General features: G+C 52.4%; 1 protein-coding gene across 2 annotated transcripts in view; it reads left to right on the top strand.

Annotated features, from left to right (window-relative positions):
• Nucleotides 1–22,399, top strand: part of aplp1 (amyloid beta (A4) precursor-like protein 1) — a 31,189-nt gene continuing 8,790 nt past the window's right edge. Inside the window, exons 1-15 of one of the 2 annotated variants that reach the window (XM_069939991.1) lie at nt 1–157; nt 8,157–8,330; nt 8,806–8,935; nt 9,433–9,545; nt 9,999–10,150; nt 10,815–11,014; nt 11,896–12,026; nt 12,646–12,720; nt 14,067–14,225; nt 14,794–14,922; nt 15,538–15,637; nt 16,974–17,117; nt 18,036–18,059; nt 19,316–19,392; nt 19,481–19,546. In XM_069939991.1, coding sequence (XP_069796092.1) covers nt 68–157; nt 8,157–8,330; nt 8,806–8,935; nt 9,433–9,545; nt 9,999–10,150; nt 10,815–11,014; nt 11,896–12,026; nt 12,646–12,720; nt 14,067–14,225; nt 14,794–14,922; nt 15,538–15,637; nt 16,974–17,117; nt 18,036–18,059; nt 19,316–19,392; nt 19,481–19,546 — 1,764 coding nt within the window. In that variant the 5' untranslated portion in view covers nt 1–67. The remainder of the gene's footprint in view (nt 158–8,156; nt 8,331–8,805; nt 8,936–9,432; nt 9,546–9,998; nt 10,151–10,814; nt 11,015–11,895; nt 12,027–12,645; nt 12,721–14,066; nt 14,226–14,793; nt 14,923–15,537; nt 15,638–16,973; nt 17,118–18,035; nt 18,060–19,315; nt 19,393–19,480; nt 19,547–22,399) is intronic. The other variant, XM_069939992.1, reaches the window with a different exon arrangement.

A 22,399-nucleotide genomic window follows, 5' to 3' on the forward strand; every position in this document is an offset into this window, starting at 1 on the left:
TTGGTGAATCGGGCCGAGAGGCGGTGCCAGCGGCTCCCACAGCGGCGGGCGGAGGCAGGCAGGCGGGATGGTGCTGATGGCGGCGGCCGGCCCGGGACGCGTCGGGGCCGGGATCTGTCTGCTCTGTGCGCTCGGTGCGGCGGCTCTCCCTCCCGAGGTGGGTCCGGGTATAGGGGTGGGTGGGGGGAGCCTCACCCCTTCTCCTTCCTTTCTCCCCTCTCTCCTTCCCTTCTCCCCTCTCACCCCTCCCCTTCCCTCTCTCCTCCTTCCCCTTCCCTCCCCCCTCTCTCCTCCTTCTCCCCCTCTCCCCTTTTCCCCCTTCTCTCTCCCCCCTCATCTCCTTCCTCCCCATCCCCTCATCCCCCTCCCCTTCTCTCTCCTCCCCCTTTTTTCTCTCCCCCTCTCCTTCCTTCCCTCATTTCTCTCCTCCCCCTCCTTCCCCCTTTCTGTCATTTCTCTCTCTCTCCTTTTCTCTCTCATTTCTCTGCTTTCTCTCCTCTTTCCCCATCACCCTCTCCCTCCATCTCCATTCCTTTCATTGCACCCCCTGTATCCTTTCCCTCCCTCCCCCTCTCTCTCTCTCCTCCCCTTCCTCTCCATCCATTGTTTCCCTTTGTCCCAAGATCATCTGAACAGACACTGCATCTGGGTGTGTGTGTGTGTGTGTGAGAGAGAGAGAATAGGACGACTGTGGCTTGCTGGAGACAGAGACAATGCCTGCATTCTCAAGTGATGGGACCCAGTAGCTATGGGGTGATATTTGACAGCAGCCCATCAGGGGATGGTGGTGATGAAGGGGGCGGAGAGGGTGTGGCCGGCGAGAGAGAGAGAGAGAGAGAGGTACAGGTTACATCAGCAGGGCAGACAAGACACACTAAGTCCTTGAGACTGGTGGTTAACGCATCAGGAGTGCGGATGGCAGAGAGAGGTTTTGAGAAAGGAGGGAGATGGGAGAGAGAGAAATGGGAAAGGGGTGGGAGAGAACATGGGGAGAGGGAGTGAGAAAGGGGGGAGGGAGGGATGGCAGAGGAGGGTGGGAGAGAGGCGAGAGTAGGGGAGAGAGGGAGTGAGAAAAAGAGGGATAGAGAGAAAGGATGGTGGGAGAGAGGGATAGAGAGCAAGGAGGGTGGGAGAGAAGGAGTGAGAAAGGAAGGGATAGTGAGAAAGAGGAGGGTGGGAGAGACGAGAGAACTAAGGGTAGGGAGAGAGAGGGAGTGAGAAAGGGAGAGGGAAAGAGGAGGGTGGGAGAGAGGGAAAGAGGAGGGTGGGAGAGGGAGTGAGAGGACAGGAGAGAGAGAGGTAGAGAGAAAGAAGAAGCTGGGAGAGAGGAGAGCAAAGGGGAGGGAGAGAGAGGGAGTGAGAAAGGACAGGAGAGAGATAGAGAGAAAGAGGAGGGTGGGAGAGGAGAGAGCAAAGGGTAGGGAGAGAGAAAGGACAGGAAATAGATAGAGAAAGAAGGGTGGAAGAGAGGTGAGAGTAGAGAGAGGGAGTGAGAAAGGAAAGGATAGAGAGAAAGGAGGGTGGGAGAGAGGTGAGAGTGGTGTAGGGGAGAGAGGGAGTGAGAAAGGAAGGGAGAGAGGGATAGAGAGAAAGAGGAGGGTGGGAGAGAGGAGAGACCAAAGGGTAGGGAGAGAGAAAGAGGAGGGTGGAAGAGAGGTGAGAGGAGAGAGAGGGGAGGTGGTGGGAGAGAAAAGGAGTGAGAAAGATGAGAGGAGAAAGGATGGGGAGAGGAGAGAGAGAGAAAAAAACCCACAGAACATAGAACATTCCAGGCCCTTTGGCCCACAACGTGGTGTCGGCCCATGTAAACCGACTCATCAATCTCCACCTTCCCTCCCTCACACCCATAAACCTTTGATTCCCCTACAGCCGGGTGTCTTCCAGCCTCCACCACCACCCCCGGCAACGTATTCCAGGCCCCCACCACTCTGTTTTAAAAAAAATCCACACGTCTCCCCTAAACTTTTCTCCCCTCGCTTTGTACTGACGCCCTCTGGCGTTTTAAGTTCCTGCCCTGGGATAATATGCGGGCTTGTCCACACTAATAATAATCTTTAATAATCTTCAGTCTCCTCTCATCCTTCTCTGCTCCAGAGAGAGAAGCCCCAACTCTGTGAACCTCGCCTCACGAGACACATTCCCCGATCCTGGTGAATTTCCTTTGCCGCCTCTCCACAGCGTCCACATCCTTCCTGCAATGAGGCAACCAGAACTGAACAACAATAGCCAAAAGTGTGGTCTCACTAGAGTTTTATAGAGCGATACATGACCTCTCGACTCCTGAACTCAACCCCCTGACTCATGAAGCCCAGCATCCCTATTGGCCTTCTGAACCACCAAATCAACCTGTGTGCCATCCTTGAGAGGTCAATGGATTTGGAGCTCAAGGTCCCTTTGTTTGTCTACACTGTTCAGATTCTTCCCCATGGTACCATAAGACATAGGAGCAGAAATAGGCCATTCAGCCCATCGAGTCTACCCTGCCATTTAACCATGAGCTGATCCATTCTCCCACTCAGCCCCCCTGCCCGACGTTCTCCCCATAACCTATGATGCCCTGGCTAATCATGTCAATTTCTTCCTTAAATACACTTGATGGACCGGCCTCCACAATAAATTCCACAGATTCGCCGCCCTCTGGCTGAAGAAATTCCTCCACATCTCTGTTCTAACCGGACGCCCTTCAATCCTGAAGTAGGGAAGGGGAGAGGGTGAAGAGAGAGGGAGAGTAAAACTGAGGGAGATACACCACCATCAAAATCTCTGTAACCCCCTCCGGTCCCCTACACCCCTCCATGTCTCTGTACCCCCCCCCCCCCTCCGGACCGCTACACCCCTCCATGTCTCTGTAACCCCCTCCAGACCGCTACACCCCTCCCTGTCTCTGTAATCCCCGACACCCCTCCATGTCTCTGTACCCCCTCCGGACACCTACAACCCTCCCCATCTCTGTAACCCCCTCCGGTCCCCTCCACCCCTGCATGTCTCTGTAAACCAATCTGGTCCCCTCCACCCCTCCCCATCTCTGTTAACCCCTCCGGTCCCCAACATCCCACCCTGTCTCTGCAACCCCCTCCAGTCCCCTCCAACCCTCCCCTTCTCTGAAACCCCCTCCGATTCCCTCCACCCCTCCCTGTCTAACCCCCTCCGGACCACTACACCCCTCCACTTCTCTGTAACCCAATCTGGTCCCCTCCACCCTTGCACGTCCCTGTAACCCCCTCCAGACCCCTGCACCCATCCCTGTCTCTGTAACTCCCTCTGGTCTCCTAACCCTTCCAGACTCTGTAACCCTCTCTGGTCCCCTACACCCCTCCCTGTCTCTGTAACCCCCTCCAGTCCCCTACACCCCTCCCTATCTCTGTAACTCCCTCCGATTCCCTGCACCCTCCCTGTCTCTGTAACCCCTCCCCCTGGTCCCCTCCATCAGTAGCAGAGGGAGTTTGTGCTACAGATGGTGATATATTCTGGAAACTGTTTCTATGGCAACTGGATTGAGCTGGATTACTTCCATTGGGATTAGTCGTCTTGGTAACCGGCCTTGGAATATCGACTGGCACTATAGAAAGGGAAGATCCCACATCCTCTCCCCCTTCTCTATTCTCATTTAAGACAATCACCATAAAACATAGAAGCAGAATTAGGCCATTCAACCCATCGAGTCTGCCCCGCCATTCAATCATGAACTGGTCCATTTCCCCACTCAGCCCCAATGCCCGGCCTTCATCCCATATCCTTTGATGCCCTGGCTAATCAATCTCTGTCTTAAATACACCCAATGACCCAGCCTCCACAACCGCTCGTGGCAACAAATCCCCCAGATTCACCACCCCGCCCCGGCTGTAGAAATTCTTCTGTTTTGCACGGATGCCCTTCAATCCTGAAGTTGTGCCCTCTTGTCATGGACTCTCCACCACGGGGAAACAACCTTTCTACATCGATACCTTTCAACATTCGTAATGTTTCACTGGGACCCACCCCCCCCCCCCCCCATTCTCCTAAATTCCAATGAATTCAGGCCAAGAGCTCCTCGTACAATGACCCTTCCATTCTCGGAATCGTCCCTGTGAACCTCCTCTGAGCCCTCATGTGATCCCACCACCACAAACATATTCCCCCGTCCTCCTTCCGCAGGGACCGCTCCCTGCATGACTCCCTCGTCCACTCGGCACCTACCCCCCTGTGACCGCAGGAAATGCTCCACTTGTGCCCACCCCTCCTCTCCTCACCGCCATTCGGGGACCCGAACCCTCTCTCCAAGTGAAGCAACCTTGCACTTGGGGTTTGTCTGCGGCATCCAGGGCTCCCGCTGTGGTCTTGCATCAGAGAGACTGGGCGCAGACTCGGCTCTGTGCGCTGCAACAGCGTGGATCTTCTAGTGGCCACCAATTTCAATTCACTGATCTGTTCTCATGTTAATGTGTCTCTCCCCGGTCTTGTGCCCTGCCAGACTGAGACCACCCGCAAATTGGAGGAGCAGTAACTCATCTTTCATCTGGGCTCCATCCAACCGGATGGCATTAACATCAGCTTCTCCAGTTTCTGTTAGAAATCCCACTCCTGTCTTGCTCTCGCTCAGTCTCTTCCTGGTGTCTCCCTTCACAGAGCCAAAAGCAAACCCACCCCCCATCCCCCATCCTCTCTCCCACCCTCCCTCTCTCAGCCTGCTTCTTGCTCAGGGCTCAGGACCGAAACATAATTTATGGAATGATAAAACCATAGAACATTTCAACACAGAACCAGGCCCTTCTGCTTTTTTAGTCTGTGCCGAACTATTTTTCTGCTTCATCCCACTGACCTGCACCCAGCCCATAGGCTTCCGTACCCCTCCCATCCGTGTACCTGTCCAAATTCCTCTTAAATGTTAAAATTGATCCCACATTCACCACCTCAGCTCGTTCCACACTCCCACCCCTCTCTGTGTGAAGAAGGTCCCCCTAAACTTTTCACCTTTCACCCTTAACCCACGTCCGCTGGTTTGTATCTCACCCACCCTCAGTAGGAAAAGCCGACCTACATTTATTCTGTCCATCCCCCTCATTTTAAATATCAAATCTCCCCTCGTTCTTCTCCGCTCCAGGGAATAAAGTCCGAACCTGTTTAACCTTTCCCTGTAACTCAGTTCCTGAAATCCGGGCAACATCCCAGTAAATCTTCTCTGCCCTCTTCCAATCTTATTGATATCCTTCCTGTGGTTCAGTGACCAAAACTGCACATAATTGTCCAAATTTGGCCTCACCAATGTCTTATACAACTTTACCACAACATATCAGTTCCTGGACTCAATACTTTGATTTATGAAGGCCAATATGCCAAAAGCTCTCGTTACAACCCTGTCCACCTGTGATGCTACTTTCAGGGAATCCTGTATCTGTGTTCCCAGATCCCTCTGTTCCACCACACTCCTTAGTGCCCGACCATTTACCGTGTACGTCCTTTCTCGATTTGTCCAAAATGCAACACCTCACACTTGCCTGCATTAAACTCCATTGGCCATTTTTCAGCCCATTTTTACAGGTGGTCCAGACCCCTCTGCAAGTTTTGAAAACCTTGCTTTTGAAAAACGACCCCTCCAATCTCAGTGTCATCTGTAAACTTGCTGATCCCAATTACCACATTATCATCTAGTTCAGGGATGTCAAACTCAAATTCACGGAGGGCCAAAATTAAAAACTTGGACTAAGTCGAGGGCCGAACTAAATATTTATTGAAAATTTTCAACAACATCTGCATGTTTTCTCTTCTTTCAACATATGTAATGTTAAACTTTTTCTTATTAAAATAAATGTTTAATAATAGTTTTGGATAAACTCTTTCCAGAAGCATTAACAAATGAGAAATAAAATATTCAATAAATAATATTTCTCTATAGAGGATTTGTCAAATGTTGCTAGTGTGCTGTCGAATAGTAAAATCTGAGGGCTATTGAGAATGTGGGAGAATAACATGATTCCTGAAACAATCAAATGGGTGACTGATTGTGGGCATGAACTCTAGCAGGGTTATTTGCCATGCCCTTTTTCCATTGGTACAGATATCCTTTGATTTACACACTTTTCAAGTTTTATGCCTAATGAGCTTGTATCCAGGTGCAGGACCATTTTAAACCAGGAATATATTTATCACTGTGACATGAAACTATTGGAAGATCGTTTTATCCTGAGATTAAAGTTCATAATCCTTACTCAGGCTTGTGTACGGGAAGGCGGGGTTTGCGGGCGATCGGGTTGGACAACGACAGTGCGGGGGCATCGGCTCTCGCTGCAGGGCGGCATCTCGGCGGATCAGCACCCCCGTCACCGTGAGTCGCGGGTCAGCCTGCGGCAGGGAAGGGGAGTGGGCAACGGTCCTGGCGAAGTCAGGCCCGAGGCCTCTGGTTCCGGGCGCTGGGAAGCGGCCTTGGCTTCCCCTGACACCGGCCAGGCCCCAAAACCAGAGTCCACGGTGAGACCCTGCAACGTAAACAGAGGAGGTGGGGGCGATTAGCGGGCTGACGCCAATGCATTCTGGGATTTATAGTATTAGCTGTGCATGCGTTATACTGGCGCGGCGGCCAGCGGGCCACCTCTAATACATTTTTGAAATGATCTTGTGGGCCAAATATAATTATATCGCGGGCCAGAGTTTGACAGGTGTGATCTAGATCATCGATATAGATAACAAACACCACTTGTCACAGGTCTCCAGTCTGAGAAGGTACTGTCCACCACTACTCTCTGGCTTCTCCCGTCCAGCCATTGTCGAATCCATGGACACCTAGTGTCTGAACCTTTCTGACTAACCTCCCATGCGGGATCCTTTATAAAGTCCATGTAGACAACAGCCACAGGCTTTCCTGCATCAATGTTCCTGGTAACCTCCTCAAAATTCTCTATATAAGATTGGTTAAACACAACCTACCGTGCACAAAGCCACGTGGATTATCCCCAATCAGTCCCTGGCTATTCAATTACTTGCATATCCGATCTCTTAGAACACCTTCCAATAATTTAAATTTGTAATTTATAATTTAATTTTTAACAATTTAAATATTTATAATTTTTAAATGTTCAAATTTTAAATGTTCAAATTTTTTTTTAAATTTCTAAATTTTTAATTTTTTTTAAACTTTAAAATTTTCAAATTTAACATGTAGAGTTGATTTTAAACCTAATCCCCTTCCCTGCCTTATTTGGTATTGTTGGAGAGAATGGCGTAACATTAACAGCATCTGATTTGCACGTATTAGGTTTTATCTCTCGGATGCCTGGGCGGGCGGCGTGGCTCAGTCGGAGGGACGTCACCCCTCTGAATCACGCGCAACGGCTACATGACGACGTGTCTAAACTTAGAGAAGATTCGATGCTCAATTTCCGATTTCAATGCAAAAGTTCAAATGCCACGGGGAACTTTTTGAGTGACTTTTCTAATCGTTGATTAGTTATGAAGATGGAACAGTTGATTAATGAGGTTATTTATCACAGTAATAAGAATTCTGTCTTCCTCCCCTTTTTTGGCCAAACAACTTCTTTCTTGGACATGGGTTTAGATTTTCCTTTTTGAATAATAATATTTAAAACGTGGGGAATCTTGGATGAAAGGAGATGATTTAAGAGTAATTTATCTATTTGACTTTTAACCTATATCCGTACGAACCTGTATTTACGGATGGGAAATATCGATGTTAATGAAAATATTGAAAAAGAACATTTCAATGTTTGAATTTAAATTTAGACGAACACCGCGGTAACAAGGCCTTTCAGCCCACAAGCCTGTGCTGCCCATTTGGAATGTTTTTGAAGGGTGGGAGGGAACCAGAGCTCCCAGGGAAAACCCACGCAGGCACAGGGAGAATGTACAAACCCCTTACAGACAGCGTGGGATTTGAATCCTGGTTCCGATCGCTGCCGCTGTGACAACATCGCACTGACTGTGCCCCCCCAATTTAACGACTACTGACCCTATGTCAGCACATCCTCTCTCCCACAACCTCCACCCCCCCACCCCCTGCCTCTGCTACCCACGGCCGCACATCACAGACATTTCCAGATCCAGAGGATGGGATCAGTGGGGTGCACGGGGATGGGGGGGGGTAGGTCTGTGCATTGGAGGGACAGGTGAGGGACCCGTGAACAAGGGCCGGGCAGGTCCGTTCATGTTGGTCTCTGCTTTTCCAGGCTATGGGAACGCACGGAGATTCCCGGATCCGGCAGGCTGAGCCACAGATAGCAATGTTCTGCGGAAAACTCAATATGTTCATGGATATCAACACCGGAACATGGGAAGTGGATCCATCAGGAACTCGGAGCTGTCTTGGAACGAAGGATGAGATCCTAAACTATTGCACCAAGGTACCTGTGTGATGGGACAGTGTGGAGGGACTTTCACTCTGTGTCTGACCCCGGGATTGTGTGTTGGGATGGTGTGGAGGGAGCTACATTCTGTGTCTGACCCTGGGAGTGTGTGATGGGACTGTGTGAAGGAAGCTTCACTCTGTGCCTGACCCCGGGAGTGTGTGATGGAGGGAGGCGGGAATGTTTGGTGGGGGGGTAGATTGAGAGGGAGGGACGGAAGGTTGAGGGGGGAAGGTTGAGAGGAGGGAGTAGGACGGTTTCATTGGGGGGAGGTTTAGAGGGACGGGGAATGTTAAGAGGAGGAGAAGGTTCGAGGGGAAGGTTGAGAGGGAGGGGGTACATTATGAGTGACGGGGGCAGAGAGCAGGTAAATGGAGTAGAACTGGGAACAGTTGAGATACAGGAGCTGCCTTCCTGCTCCGACAGTGCGGATAGATGGTCACTCCCCCCATCTTTGCCTCGTGTGTTCCAGGTTTACCCGGATCTACAGATAAGTGGGGTGATGGAATCGAACCAGCCTACGAAAATCGACAACTGGTGCAAGAGGGGAAAGAGAAAATGTAGCGGCCACATTCACATTGTTGTACCATTCCGTTGTCTGGGTACGTTCCGTCCCCAGTGAGGGTCAGTGAATGTGGGACCAGTCCCCCAGTGAGGGTCAGTGTGTGGGACCCGTCCCCCCAGGGTGGGTCAGTATGTGTGGAGATGGTTTAGTTGGGTGGGGAGGGGATTCCTGAGGGGTGATTCCTGTTGAGATGTCACTGAGTATGAAGAGATTAAAAGGGGCCCATCTGATCAAACTGGTCTGAGTCCCGGGGAATTCAATCACATCTTCCATCGTAACCTTTTTTTCTCCCCCTCCCTCTCTCCCCCTCCCTCTCTCCCCCTCCCTCTCTCCCCCTCCCTCTCTCCCCCTCCTCTCTCCCCCTCCCTCTCTCCCCCTCCCTCTCTCCCCCTCCCTCTCTTCCCCTCCCCTTCTCTCTCCCCTCCCTCCCACTCCCTCTCACCTGCTTCCCTCTCTCCCCCTCCCTCTCTCCCCCTCCCTCTCAACTCCCCCCTCTCCTCCCCCCACCACTCTCCTGCCCCTCCCTTATCTCAGTGGGGGAGTTTGTCAGTGAGGCCCTCCTGGTCCCGGACCGCTGCAAGTTCCTCCATCAGGAGCAGATGGACACGTGCGACAGCCATTTCTACTGGCACAGTGTAGCCAAGGAGGTGAGTTGTATCCCCTCGCGCCCTCACAACCCCACCCGACCCTGACCTCCTCCCCTCTCCTCCTCCCTTCTTCGCTCCCTCCCTCGACATCATCCCCTTCCCCTGACCCGTCCCCTCCCCCCAACTCCACACCTCCTCCTTTCCCCCTCAATGATCTCCCCTCACTCCTCCTACTCTCTCTATCCTTCCCAGCCCTCCCTCTCTCTATCCTTCCTCCTTAGCCTCTTCTCCTCTCTACCCTCTTCACTCACTCCCCCTCCCCCCCGCCCTTTCCCTTCCCCCTTGGCTCCCCCCCCCCTCCCCTTCCCCCTGTGGCCTAGTGAGCCGTGATCTGCGACTTCTCCCTGATCCTCCACCCTCCATCTCCACCTCCCCTTCCCTCTGTGGGATAGCATGCATGTGCTGGGCCAAGTGGGCTGGTCCTAACTCCTGCTCCGACCTCCACCCGGATAGGCCTGCACTGCCGAGACGTTGGAACTCCACAGCTACGGAATGCTGCTGCCATGTGGCCCGGACAGATTCCGCGGGGTGGAGTACGTCTGCTGTCCCTCCCGCTTTCAGGGGAACCGTGCTGAGGGAGAGAATCCCCAACTTTCCCCGGATAGGTAGGGGATGCTGCTCTGGAGGGGGAGAATCCGCGGGGGTGAGGGGGTAATGGGGACTGGTTGGCAAATGTTTGATGGGCCGAATGTCCTCCTTTTCTCCAGGGTTGAGGGAAGGAGAGGGCTTCAATGAGGGAGGGGGGTGGAGAGGAGGAATGGAGCAGAGAGGAGGGAGGGGTAAGAGAAGAAAGGGGTGGAGGGTCAGAGAGGAGGGAGGGAGGGGGCAGAGAGGAGGGAAGGGGCAGAGTGGAGGGAGAGGATGGAGGGAGAGGGCAGCAAGGCGGGAGGGGCGGCGAGGGTAGAGTGGAGGAAGGAGGGAAGGGGTGGAGAGGAGGGGGGCAGAGAGGAGGGTGGGGCGGAGAGGAGGAAGGGACAGGGGCAGGGAGGAGGGAGGGGGCTGTGAAGGAGGGGTGGAGAGGAGTGAGGAGGGAGGGGTGGAGGGTGGGGAGGAGGGAGGGGGTGGTGAGGAGGGAGGGGGCAGAGTGGAGAAAGGGGAGGAGGGAGAGGTGGAGGGGGCAGAATGGAGGAAGGGGCGGAGGGGGGAGAAGAGGGTGGGGGTGGAGAGGAAGGAGGGCAGAGAGGGAGGGGGCAGAGAGGAGGGAGGGGGCAATGATCCGAAGGGCACCCGATCTGACTGGAGGCCTTCGCCCTCCCTTCACCCCCTCAGGACGAAAACCATGGAGGTGGAGGAGGTGGAGATGATCCGATCCAAGGAAGAGGAAGGAGCAGAGGAACCCCAGGCGTACCGTGACCGCTGGAACGACTACATCGACTCGGGGCTGGTGGACAGCGATTTCTACGATGACCCCATCTCTGAAGCCCTGCTTACAACCACCACCATCGAGGCAACCTCTGAGGAGCTGAGAGGTGAGGCTCCCTTCCCCCACCACCCCCGCTTTATCTTTCCCAGAGGAAACCACAGCAGGCCATTCGGCCCATCGGGTCTGCAACCCCATCTAAAGAGAATGGCGGCTGATCTAGTCACCCTTTCCCTGCAACCCTTCGTTTCTCACACCATGCGCAGATCCCTCTCTCTCTCTCTCTCTCTCTCTCTCTCTCTCTCTCTCTCTCTCTCTCTCCACACCCTCTGTGGGCAGAGTATTCTCTGGAGGCAAAATCCTTCTGTCCAAAATTTCCACCCTCCCCTCACCTTGAGACACATCACCAAGTTGGAGGGGAGAAGAGAGGGGGGCAGGTCTCTTCCTCCCCATCCCTCTCTCTCTCTCCTTGTCTCTCTCTCCCTCCCCATCCCTCTCTCTCCCTCTCTGTCTCTTCTTCTCCGTCTCTCTCTCTCCCTTTCTGTCTCTCTCTCTCTCCTCTGTGTCTCCCTCTCCCTCTCTCTCTTTCCGTCCCTCTTTCTCCCTCCCTGTCCTCTCTCTCCCCATCTCTCTCTCCCTCCCTGTCCCTCTCTCTCCCTCCCTGTCCTTCTCTCTCCCTCCCTGTCCCTCTCTCTCCCTCTCCATCTCTCTCTCTACCTCCCTCTCCCCCTCCCTTCTGTCTCTTCCCTTTTGCCCTCCTTTTCACTCCTCTTTCTCTCACTCCAGTCCTTTTCCCTCCCTCTCTACCCACCTACTTCTCCCCTCCCCTGACTGCTCGCCTCTCCCTTTCCCCTCCCAACCTGCCCCTGTCTCACCCCTGCTGCTGTCTCCCCTCCCTCGACCCTCCCCCAGCTTGCTCCCTCCTCGACAAGCAATCCCATTGGTTGACTCACTTTGTTTACCTTGTTGCCCCACACCCCCGCTTGCCAGTCTCACCGACCCCTGACCCCAGCGATGGGGTGGATGTCTACTTTGAGAGCCCAGGTCATGAGAATGAGCATGTTCACTTCCTGCGGGCCAAGATGGACCTCGAAGAGCGGCGAATGAACCGGATCAACGAGGTGGGTGGGAAGGGGTAGGGGTGGGAAGGGGTAGGGGCAGATGGGGAGAGGCAGTGGGTTGGAGGAAGAACATCGACCTCAACCTCTCTGAACACCCCCTCCTCTCTAGTCTCCTTCCTTCTGTGTCCTTCCTTCCATCTCCCCTCTCCTACTCCCCCTGCCCCTTTCTCCCTCCTCCCCTCCTCCCTGCTCCTTCCTCCCTCCTCTCTTCCTCCCCTGCCCCTTCCTCCCTCTCCTCATCCCCTGCCCCTTCCTCCCTTCTCTACTCCTCCCCTGCCCCTTCCTCCCTCCTCCCCTGCCCCTTCTCCCCTCCCCTGACCCTTCCTCTCTTCTTCCCTTCCTCCCTCCTCCCTTACCCCTTCCTCCCTCCCCTCCTCTCCTGTGGTGAGGTGGGTGAGAGAAGGGTGGATGAGGGAATAAGGGGTGGGGTCCTCGGGGAGTGAAGGGGAAGGGGTGGGGTCTGCGGGGAGTGAGAGGGAAGGGGTGGGGTCCCCGGGGAATGTGGGGGAAGGGGTGGGATCTATCTGAGGTGCTGGAGGACAGGATGGATCAAGCAGAGGGAGGAGGTGGGGGTCTGGGTCAGGGTTTGACAGCTCACAGGGTTTGTCCTGTCCCCCAGGTGATGAGGGAATGGGCTGCAGCAGATCGGAGAGCAAAGAACGCTCCCAACACGGACCGTGTGGCACTGAACAAGGTGAGAGTGCAAATGCACGGGATGTACGTCAGTGACGTGTGCATGAGAGTGTGTGAGTGAGGTTGGGTGAGTGATATGGGTGTGTCAGTGTGTCACTGTGAGTGAGTGTGTGTCTGTCAATGTGAGTGTGTGTGTGTGTGAGTGCATCTGTGAGTGTGTTAGTGTGTGTGTCAGTGTTGAGTGTGTCACTGTGTGTGTGTGAGTGTGTCAGGGTCTGTGTGTCACTGAGTGTGTGTGAGTGTCAGTGTAAATGTGTGTCAGTGCATCAGTGTGAGTGTGTGAATGTGTGATTGTGTCAGTGAGTGTGTGTGAGCATGTTTGTGTGTGTCAATATTTGTGTGTGTGTCAGTGTGTGTGTGTGTGTCAGTGTGTGAGTACATCTGTGTGAGTGCATCAGTGTGTGTGAGCGTGTAAGTGTTTGTGTGTGTGTCAGTCTGTGTGTGTGTGAGTGCATCAATGTGAGTGTGTGTCAGTGTGTGTGAGTGCATCTATGTCAGTGCATCAGTGTGTGTCAGTGCACCAGTGTGAGTGTGAGTGCATCAGTATGTGTATCAGTGAGTGTGTGTGTGTGTCAGTGTTTGTGTGTGCATCAGTGTGAGTGTCAGTGTGTGTGAGTGCATCTGTGTGTGTCAGTGTGAGTGCATCAGTGTGAGTGCATCAGTGTGAGTGTGTCAGTGTGAGTGTGTGTGTCTCATGTTGAGTGTGTCACTGAGTGTGTGTGTGTGTGAGTGCATTAGTGTGTCACTGTGAGTGTGAGTGTGTCAGTGCATCAGTGTGAGTGTGTAAATATGTGAGTGTCAGTGAGTGTGTGTGAGAGTGTCAGTGTGTGTGAGCATGTCAGTGTCTGTGTGTGTGTCAGTGTCTGTGAGTATGTAAATATGTGAGTGTCAGTGAGTGAGTGTGTGTCAGTGTGTGTGTGAGTGCATCAGTGTGAGTGTGTGTGTCAGCGTGAATGTGTGTGTCAGTGTTCAGTGTGTCACTGAGTGTGTAAGTGCATCAGTGTGTGTGTGTGTCAGTGTGAGTGCATCAGTGTGAGTGTGTGTGAATGTGTCAGTGTGGGTGTGTGTCAGTGTGAGTGCATCTGAGTGTGTCAGTGCATCAGCGTGAATGTGTGTGTGTCAGCGTGAATGTGTGTCAGTGTTGAGTGTGTCATTGAGTGTGTAAGTGCATCAGTGTGTGTGTGTGTGTGTCAGAGTTGAGTGCGTCAGTCTGAGTGCGTCAGTCTGAGTGTGTCAGTCTGAGTGTGTCAGTCTGAGTGCGTCAGTCTGAGTGCGTCAGTCTGAGTGTGTCAACGTGAGTGTGTCGGTGTGAGTGTGAGTGCGAGACAACTGACCTCGTGCTGCCAGCATTTCCAGCAGATTGTGGCCACGCTGGAGGACCAGGTGTCGAGGGAGAGGCAGCGGCTGACGGAGACCCACCTCTCTCGGGTGCTCGCACTCATTAACGATGAGCGGCGAAGTGCACTGGAGGCTTACCTCGGGGCACTGCAGACCCCGTCCCCACAGGTGAGGGCATTTGCCTTGCCGAGACCCTCTTGCTGACCCACTAATCCCTCCCAACCCCTAACCCTAACTCCTCCCTGCCCCCTAACTCCTTCTCCCTGCCCCCTCACCCTAACTCCTCCCCGACTCCTTAACCTCACCCCCGCCCCCACAGGTGAGGGCGTTCTCCATGCCGAGAACCTCTCGTTGATCCACTAACCCTTCCCAACCCCTAACCCTCTCCTCCCCGCCCCTAACCCCCTCTCCCCACCCCTAACCCGCTCTCCCCACCCCTAACCCCCTCTCCCCGCCCCTAACCCCCTCGCCCCGCCCCTAAACCCCTCTCCCCACCCCTAACCCCCCTCTCCCTGCCCCTAACCCCCTCTCCCGCCCCTAACCCCCTCTCCCGCCCCTAACCCCCTCTCCCCACCCCTAACCCCTTCTCCCTACCCCTATCCCCCTCTCCTGCCCCTAACCCCCTCTTCCCCCATTCTCTTCTCCTCCAACCCCTCTCCCTGACCCCTAACCCCTTCTCCCCCTTCCCTCCACCCTCCCTCTCCACGGCCCCACGGCTTGCTCCCTCTCCCCGCAGGCGAGCCGTGTGTTCCAGGCCTTGCTGAGGTATGTCCGTGCGGAGCAGAAGGACAGAAGCCATTCGGTCCGTCACTACCAGCATCTGCTGAGCGTGGATCCCAGCCGGGCCCAGCAGGCCAAGTTCCAGGTGGGTCCTGGGAGGGGGCTGGTGGTGGGTGTGGGGGAAGGTATTGGGAGGGATGGGGGAATACATGGGAGGCAAGGAATAGGGAGAAGGGAATGAGTGGGAAAGGGCATAGGGGAAGGCATGGTGGATTGTGGGAAAGTGTGGGTGATGGGGAGGGGTGGGAGAATGGAAGAGGGCAGACTTGTGGGAGGAGAATGGGGGTAGGGCAAGTGTGGGGAGAGGGGGTTAGGGAGGGGAGGAGAGGGGGTTAGGGAGGGGAGGAGAGGGTGTCGGGGCAGCAGGAGTGGGGAAGAAGGGTGGTGTAGGGTAGAGGGAGGGGAAGAACAGCGAGAGTTGGGAGGAATAGCGTGGGGTAGGGGAGGAGGTGAGTGGGGGGAGCAGGAGAAGGTGCTAGAGGGGAGAATGAAGGTGACAGGGAGAGGGTGGAGTGGGACAGAGGGATTGCAGGAGAGACGGGGAGGTGGAGAGAGGGAAGGGCGATGGGGGACCATTGATTTAGTGGGGAGTCATCGGGGGGTCTGAACTGACTTTTATCCCCTATCCCCTCCCTTCCCTACCTCTCTCTCCCCTACACCCCCTCCCTCTCTTTCTCCCTTCCCCCATTGCCACCCTCAGGTACTGACCCACCTCCGAGTGATCGAGGAGCGGATGAACCAGAGTCTCTCTCTCCTCCTTCACGTCCCGGAATTGGCGGCAGTGCTGGGCAACGATGTGGGTATGTCTGCTCTCCTCTCCCCTTCCTGCCCCAACACTTACTCCCATGCCAACACCCCTCTGGCACTGACCCCGGGAGTGTGTGATGGGATGGTGCAGAGGGAGCTTCATTCTATGTCTGACCCCGGGAGTGTGTGATGGGATGGTGTGGAGGGAGTTTCACTCTGGGTCTGACCCCGGGACTATGCGATGGGACGGTGCAGAGGGAGTTTCACTCTGTGTCTGACTCCAGGAGTGTGTGACTGGTTGGTGCGGAGGGAGATTCACTCTGTGTCTGACCCCGGGAGTGTGTGACGGGTCGGTGTGGAGGGAGCTTCACTCTGTGGCTGACTCTTTTTCTTTTTCCTTCTCTCTTTCATCTTTACTCCCTCTCCTCTCCTCTCTCGCGCTTCAATCTTTTCTCCCCCCTCTCTTCCTTCTCCCTTCACTCTCCCTCCTTCGATTCCTCACAATTTCCCCCTCACTTCCTCTCTCTCCTTTCTCCCTCTCGTTTCTCCTTTCCTTCTTTCCCTCCCTCCTTCCCTCTACCGTCCCTTTCCTTCTCCCCCTCTTCCCTTCCCCCACTCCCCTTCTCCCCTTGCCCCACTCCCACCCTCCTTCTCCCACTCTCCTCTCCCACTCCCGTCTCCTCTTCTCTCCCCGATTCCCCCTTCCTTCCCCACTCCCCCTCTCCTCCCACTCTCCATCTCCTTCCCCCACTCCCCGTCTCCCCTTCCCCCACTCCCCCTTTCTCCTCCCACTCCTCTCTCCTTTCCCCACTCCATATCTCATCTCCCCTTCCCCAACTCCCCCTCACCCCTTCCCCCACTGCCCCTCTCCCCTTCCTCCACTCCCTGTCTCCTGATCCCCCACTCCCCCTCTCTCTCCTCTTGTCCCATTCCCCTTCCCCCCTCCCCTTCCCCCATTTCCCCTCCCCTTCTCTCCCCCACTCCCTCTCTACTTCCCCCTCCCTTTCCCCATTCTCCTCTCCTTCTCTCCTCCCACTCCTTCTCTATCCTTCCCCCACTCCCCATCTCCCCTTCCCCTTCCTCCACTCCCCTCTCCTTACCCCACTCCCTGTCTCCTTCTTCCACTCTCCTCCTTCTCTCTCCTTCCCCTGCTCCTCCCCTTCTCATTTTCCTCTGCTCTCTCTCTTTGCCTTTTCCCTTGTCACCTCTCCATCCCCATCCCTCCTCTCTCCCCTCTCCTTCCTTCCCCCTTCCACCCTCTCTCTCCCTCCCCCTCTCATCCCAATTTTCCATTCCCATCCCTCCACTCTCCCTTCTCTCACCCCTTCCTCCACCTTACCTCTCCCTTCCCCAAACTCTCCCTTCCCCCCCCCTGCCTTCCCCCCACAGAGGAACTCCTGAGGGCCGATCGCTTGGACATGAACGAGTTGTTAACCCCTTCCTTCTACGAGAGCAACTCAGAGGAAGCGGAGGAGGAGGACCTCGGCCTTGCCTCTCCCACAGACTCCGTCCAGCCAGACCCTACCACTGAGGGTCAGTGTCCTGCGTCCTCGAGTGACAAGGGAGGGAGGAAAGGGGACTGACCCACCCGGCCTGAGGTGGTGAAGACAGGCGGGGGAGTCGGTTGTGATCATGAGATCTCCTCTTAATTCTCTGTTCTTCCTCTCTCTCCCTCGATCACCATCCATTTCCCCTCTCCGTCCATACCTCTCACACTCTCTCCATTCCTCCCGTCCACTCTCTCCATCCCTCCTGACCACTCCCTTCACCCCTCCTGCCCACTCTCTCCATCCCTCTCTCATTCTCCATCTTTCTCTCTTTCTCCATCCTCTCTCATTCTCTCCATCCTTTCTCTCTCTCCATCCCTCCCTTTCTCCATTCCTTTTCCATTCTCTCCATCCCAACCCTTCCATTTCTCTTCCTGCCATCCTTCCTCCATACCTCCTCCACCTCTCCTCTTGCACTCTAACCATCCCTCCCCTTTTCCCATTTCCAACTCCGTATCCTCTTGCACTTTCCATCCCTCACCCACTTCCACTTCCTCTCCATCCCTCCTCCACCCCTCTATACTACTTGCCCTCTCTCCCTTTTCCCCGACTCCTGTCTTCCCCACAACACATTCTCTGGGTCTCCCTCTCTCATTCTTTCACAATCCCCTCCCCCTTCATCCCTCCCTTCTCTCCCCACCATTCTCTCAAACATGCTTTATTCTATCTCCCCCTTTCACTTCTTTTTTCTCTTGCCTCCTCTCTCTTTCCCCTCTCCCTTCTCTCTACCTCTCCCCCGACACACTCCCCCCATCCTATCCTTAATTCATTTGCACTCTTCCAATTGGTCAATGGCTGGTGCACCTTGCTCTCTCCACCTCCTCTTCCACCATCCTCCCCTCCACCCTTCCCTCCCTCCCTCCATCCTGAACTCGCCCCACCTCGCTGCATTGGAATATCACAGGGGCTGGAACTACATCCATGAAAGGTGAGAGACAAGACATGGGGCCTAGTCCCATTGGATGTTGACTGAGCCAATAGAAAATAGATAAATCTGCTCTAATAATCATGATTACATTCGATTCCTTTATTGTCATGTGTAATAGCACAGAACGTGTAATATTACACAGAATTTCCTTTGGCAGAAATTTCCCAGTGCCCCTTCCGGTCAGAGAAGCAAAAGTGAGACCCCTTTCAGAGTCACCGAGTGTCCGTGGATTCACCCTCTGCAGCCGCGCGGACTCCTGCTTGATCCGTCGACTGCCCAAGTTCCAGATCCAAACCCCACCCCACCCCACCCTGACTTGGTTGGGAAGCCCTTCAGTGGGAGCCCCTTCTTGCCTTTGGCGCCCTCACTGATCCCGGCTCTGATACCTGGTTGCCACGAGCTGGCGGCCCATGTGTTTCCCCTGACTGTAAGTTGCCCGCAGCCTGTGTGGGTCCCTCAGAAGCTGAGCCCTTCACTGGTCTATGGACGTGGTGCCATCCCTGTCTCCAATATGCTTCCCCTGAGAGAGGGACAGACAGACCCCGGTCAGTGAACAGATATCCCCCCCCGAGAGAGAGAGAGGGGGACGGAGAGACCCCGGTCAGTGAACAGATATCCCCCCCTGATAGAGAGGGATGGAGAGACCCCGGTCAGTGAACAGATATTTCCCCCCCCCCCCCTGAGAGAGAGAAGGGGTTGGAGAGACCCCGGTAAGTGTACAGATATCCCCCTGAGAGGGACAGAGAGACCCCGGTCAGTGAACAGATATCCCCCCGAGAGAGAGAGAGGGGGACGGAGAGACCCCGGTCAGTGAACAGATATCCCCCCTGATAGAGAGGGATGGAGAGACCCTGGTCAGTGAACAGATATTTCCCACCCCCCCCCCCCCCCCCGAGAGAGAGAGGGGGATGGAGAGACCCTGGTCAGGGTACAGATATTCCCCTGAGAGAGAGGAATGGAGAGACCCCAGTCAGTGAACAGATATCCCCCTGAGTGAGAGGGAGGGATGGAGAGACACTGGTCAGTGTACAGATATCCCTGAGAGAGAGGGACAGAGAGACACTGGTCAGTGTACATATATCCCCCTGAGAGAGAGGGACAGAGAGACCCCAGTCAGTGAACAGATATCCCCCTGAGAGAATCTGGAGGCCTCCCTCCTCACTCCTCCCTCCTATTCCTGGATTGAAAGCTCAAAGAAGCTGTGCTGACCTCCCCCTCAGATCCCATGTGTGATTTTTCTCTCTCCATCTGTACAGGATCAGTTGATGACTACAGTCCTGCAGCCAGTGACATTCACCAGGAGCAGAGCTTCCTGAAAGAATACATGGACACGGTGAGATCTTGACCTTCTCCACCGTCCCCTGGCCTTGCCCACAGCCGTGTTTGTTTTGACTTTTGACCTTGTTTGCCCTTGGTTTCAGGTCGATGAATCCGCGGAGGTCATCTACAATACCAAGACCTCTCCAGGGTTACAGCGGGACGAACTGGTAGGTCCCTCAGCCTCTCACCCTCCGTCTCTCTCCCCCCTCACTCTCAACCCTCCACTTTTCCCCTCTGCCTCTCCCACCTCCACCTCTCTCCCCCCTGGGAAATGAGGCCACCACATCCAGATGCGGTGAGTTTAATGGTGCTGTGGGTTCGGGGTGGGGGAGCTGCCAGTCTTCCTCATTGTCTTTGTGGACAGAGTGGCTATACCAGACATATCACGAGGGACCAATTTATCACGAATGTTCGCTTGATTCACCGTGGTTTTCTCCACCTCCTCCTCATCCACATTTAGCTTTCAGCATTTCCCATGATGGGGTTTCCAGACAGATGGACGTACCATCATCCCTTTCTGTTCTCCAGGGAAGGGGAGGTCGTGCCTCACGAGTCTAATTGAGTTTTTTGAGGAGGTAACGAGAAATTGATGAGGGTCGGGTGGTAGACGTGGTCTATGTGGGTTTTAGTGAGGCATTTGACAAGGTTCCCCACGAGAGACTCATCAGAAAGTCAAGAGGCGAGAAAGGAGTTCAATACAGCAAAGGCGATTTTATGGAAGAAAGGGTATAAATTTATACTAAAGCATCCAGCGGTATTGAAAATATTTATTCCAGGACAACAAAACAGACTATTCTCGGATCCAGAAGAAGCACGAAAATTTGCAGAACAATTACAAAAATAGACTGAGGAATGAAGACGGGTAATGAGAGTAAAAATGATCACGATTGATATGTATGTGGGTAAAGAGGTATAAGAGTGCATACGTGAATGTATCTGTACTTAGAGGAAAATATAGATAGTATAGACAAGAATTAATAAGGGAAGGTAATGGAATAGAGAGAATAAGGAGGGAATTAAAAGAGTGACCTTTATTACATATGAAAAGCGAAATCTTTTCTGGGGGGGGCTGGGTGGGGGGGAATAGCGGTCACTGCAAAATCAGTTGACGCTTGCGAGTGAATTCACAAACCCAAATGGAGAGGGGAGATGTGGTTGTCCGACAAGGGATAAAGGACAACTCAGGAGGGGAAGGGGAGATTGGGGATAAAGAAGATATAAATAGGAGAATAAGGAAAATGTTTGATGTTGTAGGAATGTTGTCTTATAAAGAGTTTAAAATAAGAAAACAGAAATGGAAAAGGAGGAAAGGTAATGATGGAAAAACGGAAAGAGAAGATAAACAAAGTATAAAATGGCTACGCTGAACTATATGACTTTAAATATCAATGGAATACATAACCAAATTAAAAGGAAGAAACTACTAAATTTACTGAAAAAGGAAAAAATTGATATAGCATTTATCCAAGAAACACACTTAACTGAATTGGAGCACAAGAAATTAAAGAGAGATTGGGTAGGACATGTAACAGCAGCATCGTATAATTCAAAAGCAAGAGGAGTGGCTATATTAATTAGTAAAAATGTGCCATTTAAAATAGAAGAGGAAATAATAGATCCAGCAGGGAGATATGTTATGATAAAATGTCAGATATATTCGGAGTTTTGGAATCTACTTAATGTATATTCACCTAACGAAGATCAAAAGTTTATGCAAGATATCTTTTTGAAGGTAGCTAATAAGCAAGGGAACATACTAATAGGAAGGGATTTCAACCTGAATTTGGATTCAAATATGGATAAAACGGGGAAAAAAATTAACAGAAAGAACAAAGTAACCAAATTTATAATTAAATCAATGCAAGAAATGAAACTTTTGGATATATGGAGGAAACAAAACCCAAAAGAAAAGGAATACTCATACTACTTGGCGAGACAAAACATACTCAAGAATAGACCTATTTTTGTTATCAGCTAGTATGCAGGATAGAGTAAGAAAAACAGAATATAAAGCTAGAATACTATCGGACCATTCACCCTTAATATTGACAGTAAAGCTAGAGGACATCCCTCCAAAAATGTATAGATGGAGATTAAACCCCATGCTACTTAAAAGACAGGATTTTAGAGAATTTATTGAAAAACAATTAAAAATGTATTTTGAAGTAAATACGGAATCAGTGGAAGATAAGTTTATACTATGGGATGCAATGAAAGCATTCATTAGAGGGCAAATAATAAGTTATGTAACCAAGATGAAGAAGGACTATAATCAGGAAACAGAGCAGTTGGAAAGGGAAATAGTAAATATATAAAAAAAATTAGCAATGAAGGAAGATACAACTAAAGGAAGAGAATTGGCAGATAAAAAAGTAAAATATGAAACATTACAAACATATAAGGTAGAGAAGAATATAATGAAGACAAAACAGAAATATTATGAACTAGGTGAAAAAACGCACAAAATCCTAGCATGGCAGCTTAAGACAGAACAAGCTAAGAAAATGGTATTGGCATCAAGGAAAAAAGACAAACAAATTACATATAATCCAAGAGAAATTAAGGAAAACTTTAGAGAATTCTATGAACAATTATACCGAACTGAAAACGAAGGGAAAGAAGGGAAAATAGATGAATTTTTGACTAAAATTGAACTACCAAAACTACAAATAGAGGAACAAAATAAATTAACAGAACCATTTGGAACAGTAGAAATACAAGAGATAATAAAAAAAATTACCAAATAATAAGACACCAGGGGAGGATGGATTTCCAATAGAATTCTACAAAACATTTAAAGACTTATTAATTCTGCCCCTCCTGGATGTAATCAACCAGATTGATGAAACACAAAGCTTACCAGATTCATGTAAAACAGCAATAATTACAGTAATACTAAAACAAGGGAAAGATCCACTCTCACCAGTGTCATATAGACCAATGTCTTTGCTAAACACAGATTATAAGATAATAGCTAAACTATTAGCAAACAGATTAGCAGAACAGGTACCGAAAATGGT

The sequence above is a fragment of the Narcine bancroftii genome, chromosome 5, assembly GCF_036971445.1.
Source record: "Narcine bancroftii isolate sNarBan1 chromosome 5, sNarBan1.hap1, whole genome shotgun sequence".
Taxonomy (NCBI): domain Eukaryota; kingdom Metazoa; phylum Chordata; class Chondrichthyes; order Torpediniformes; family Narcinidae; genus Narcine; species Narcine bancroftii.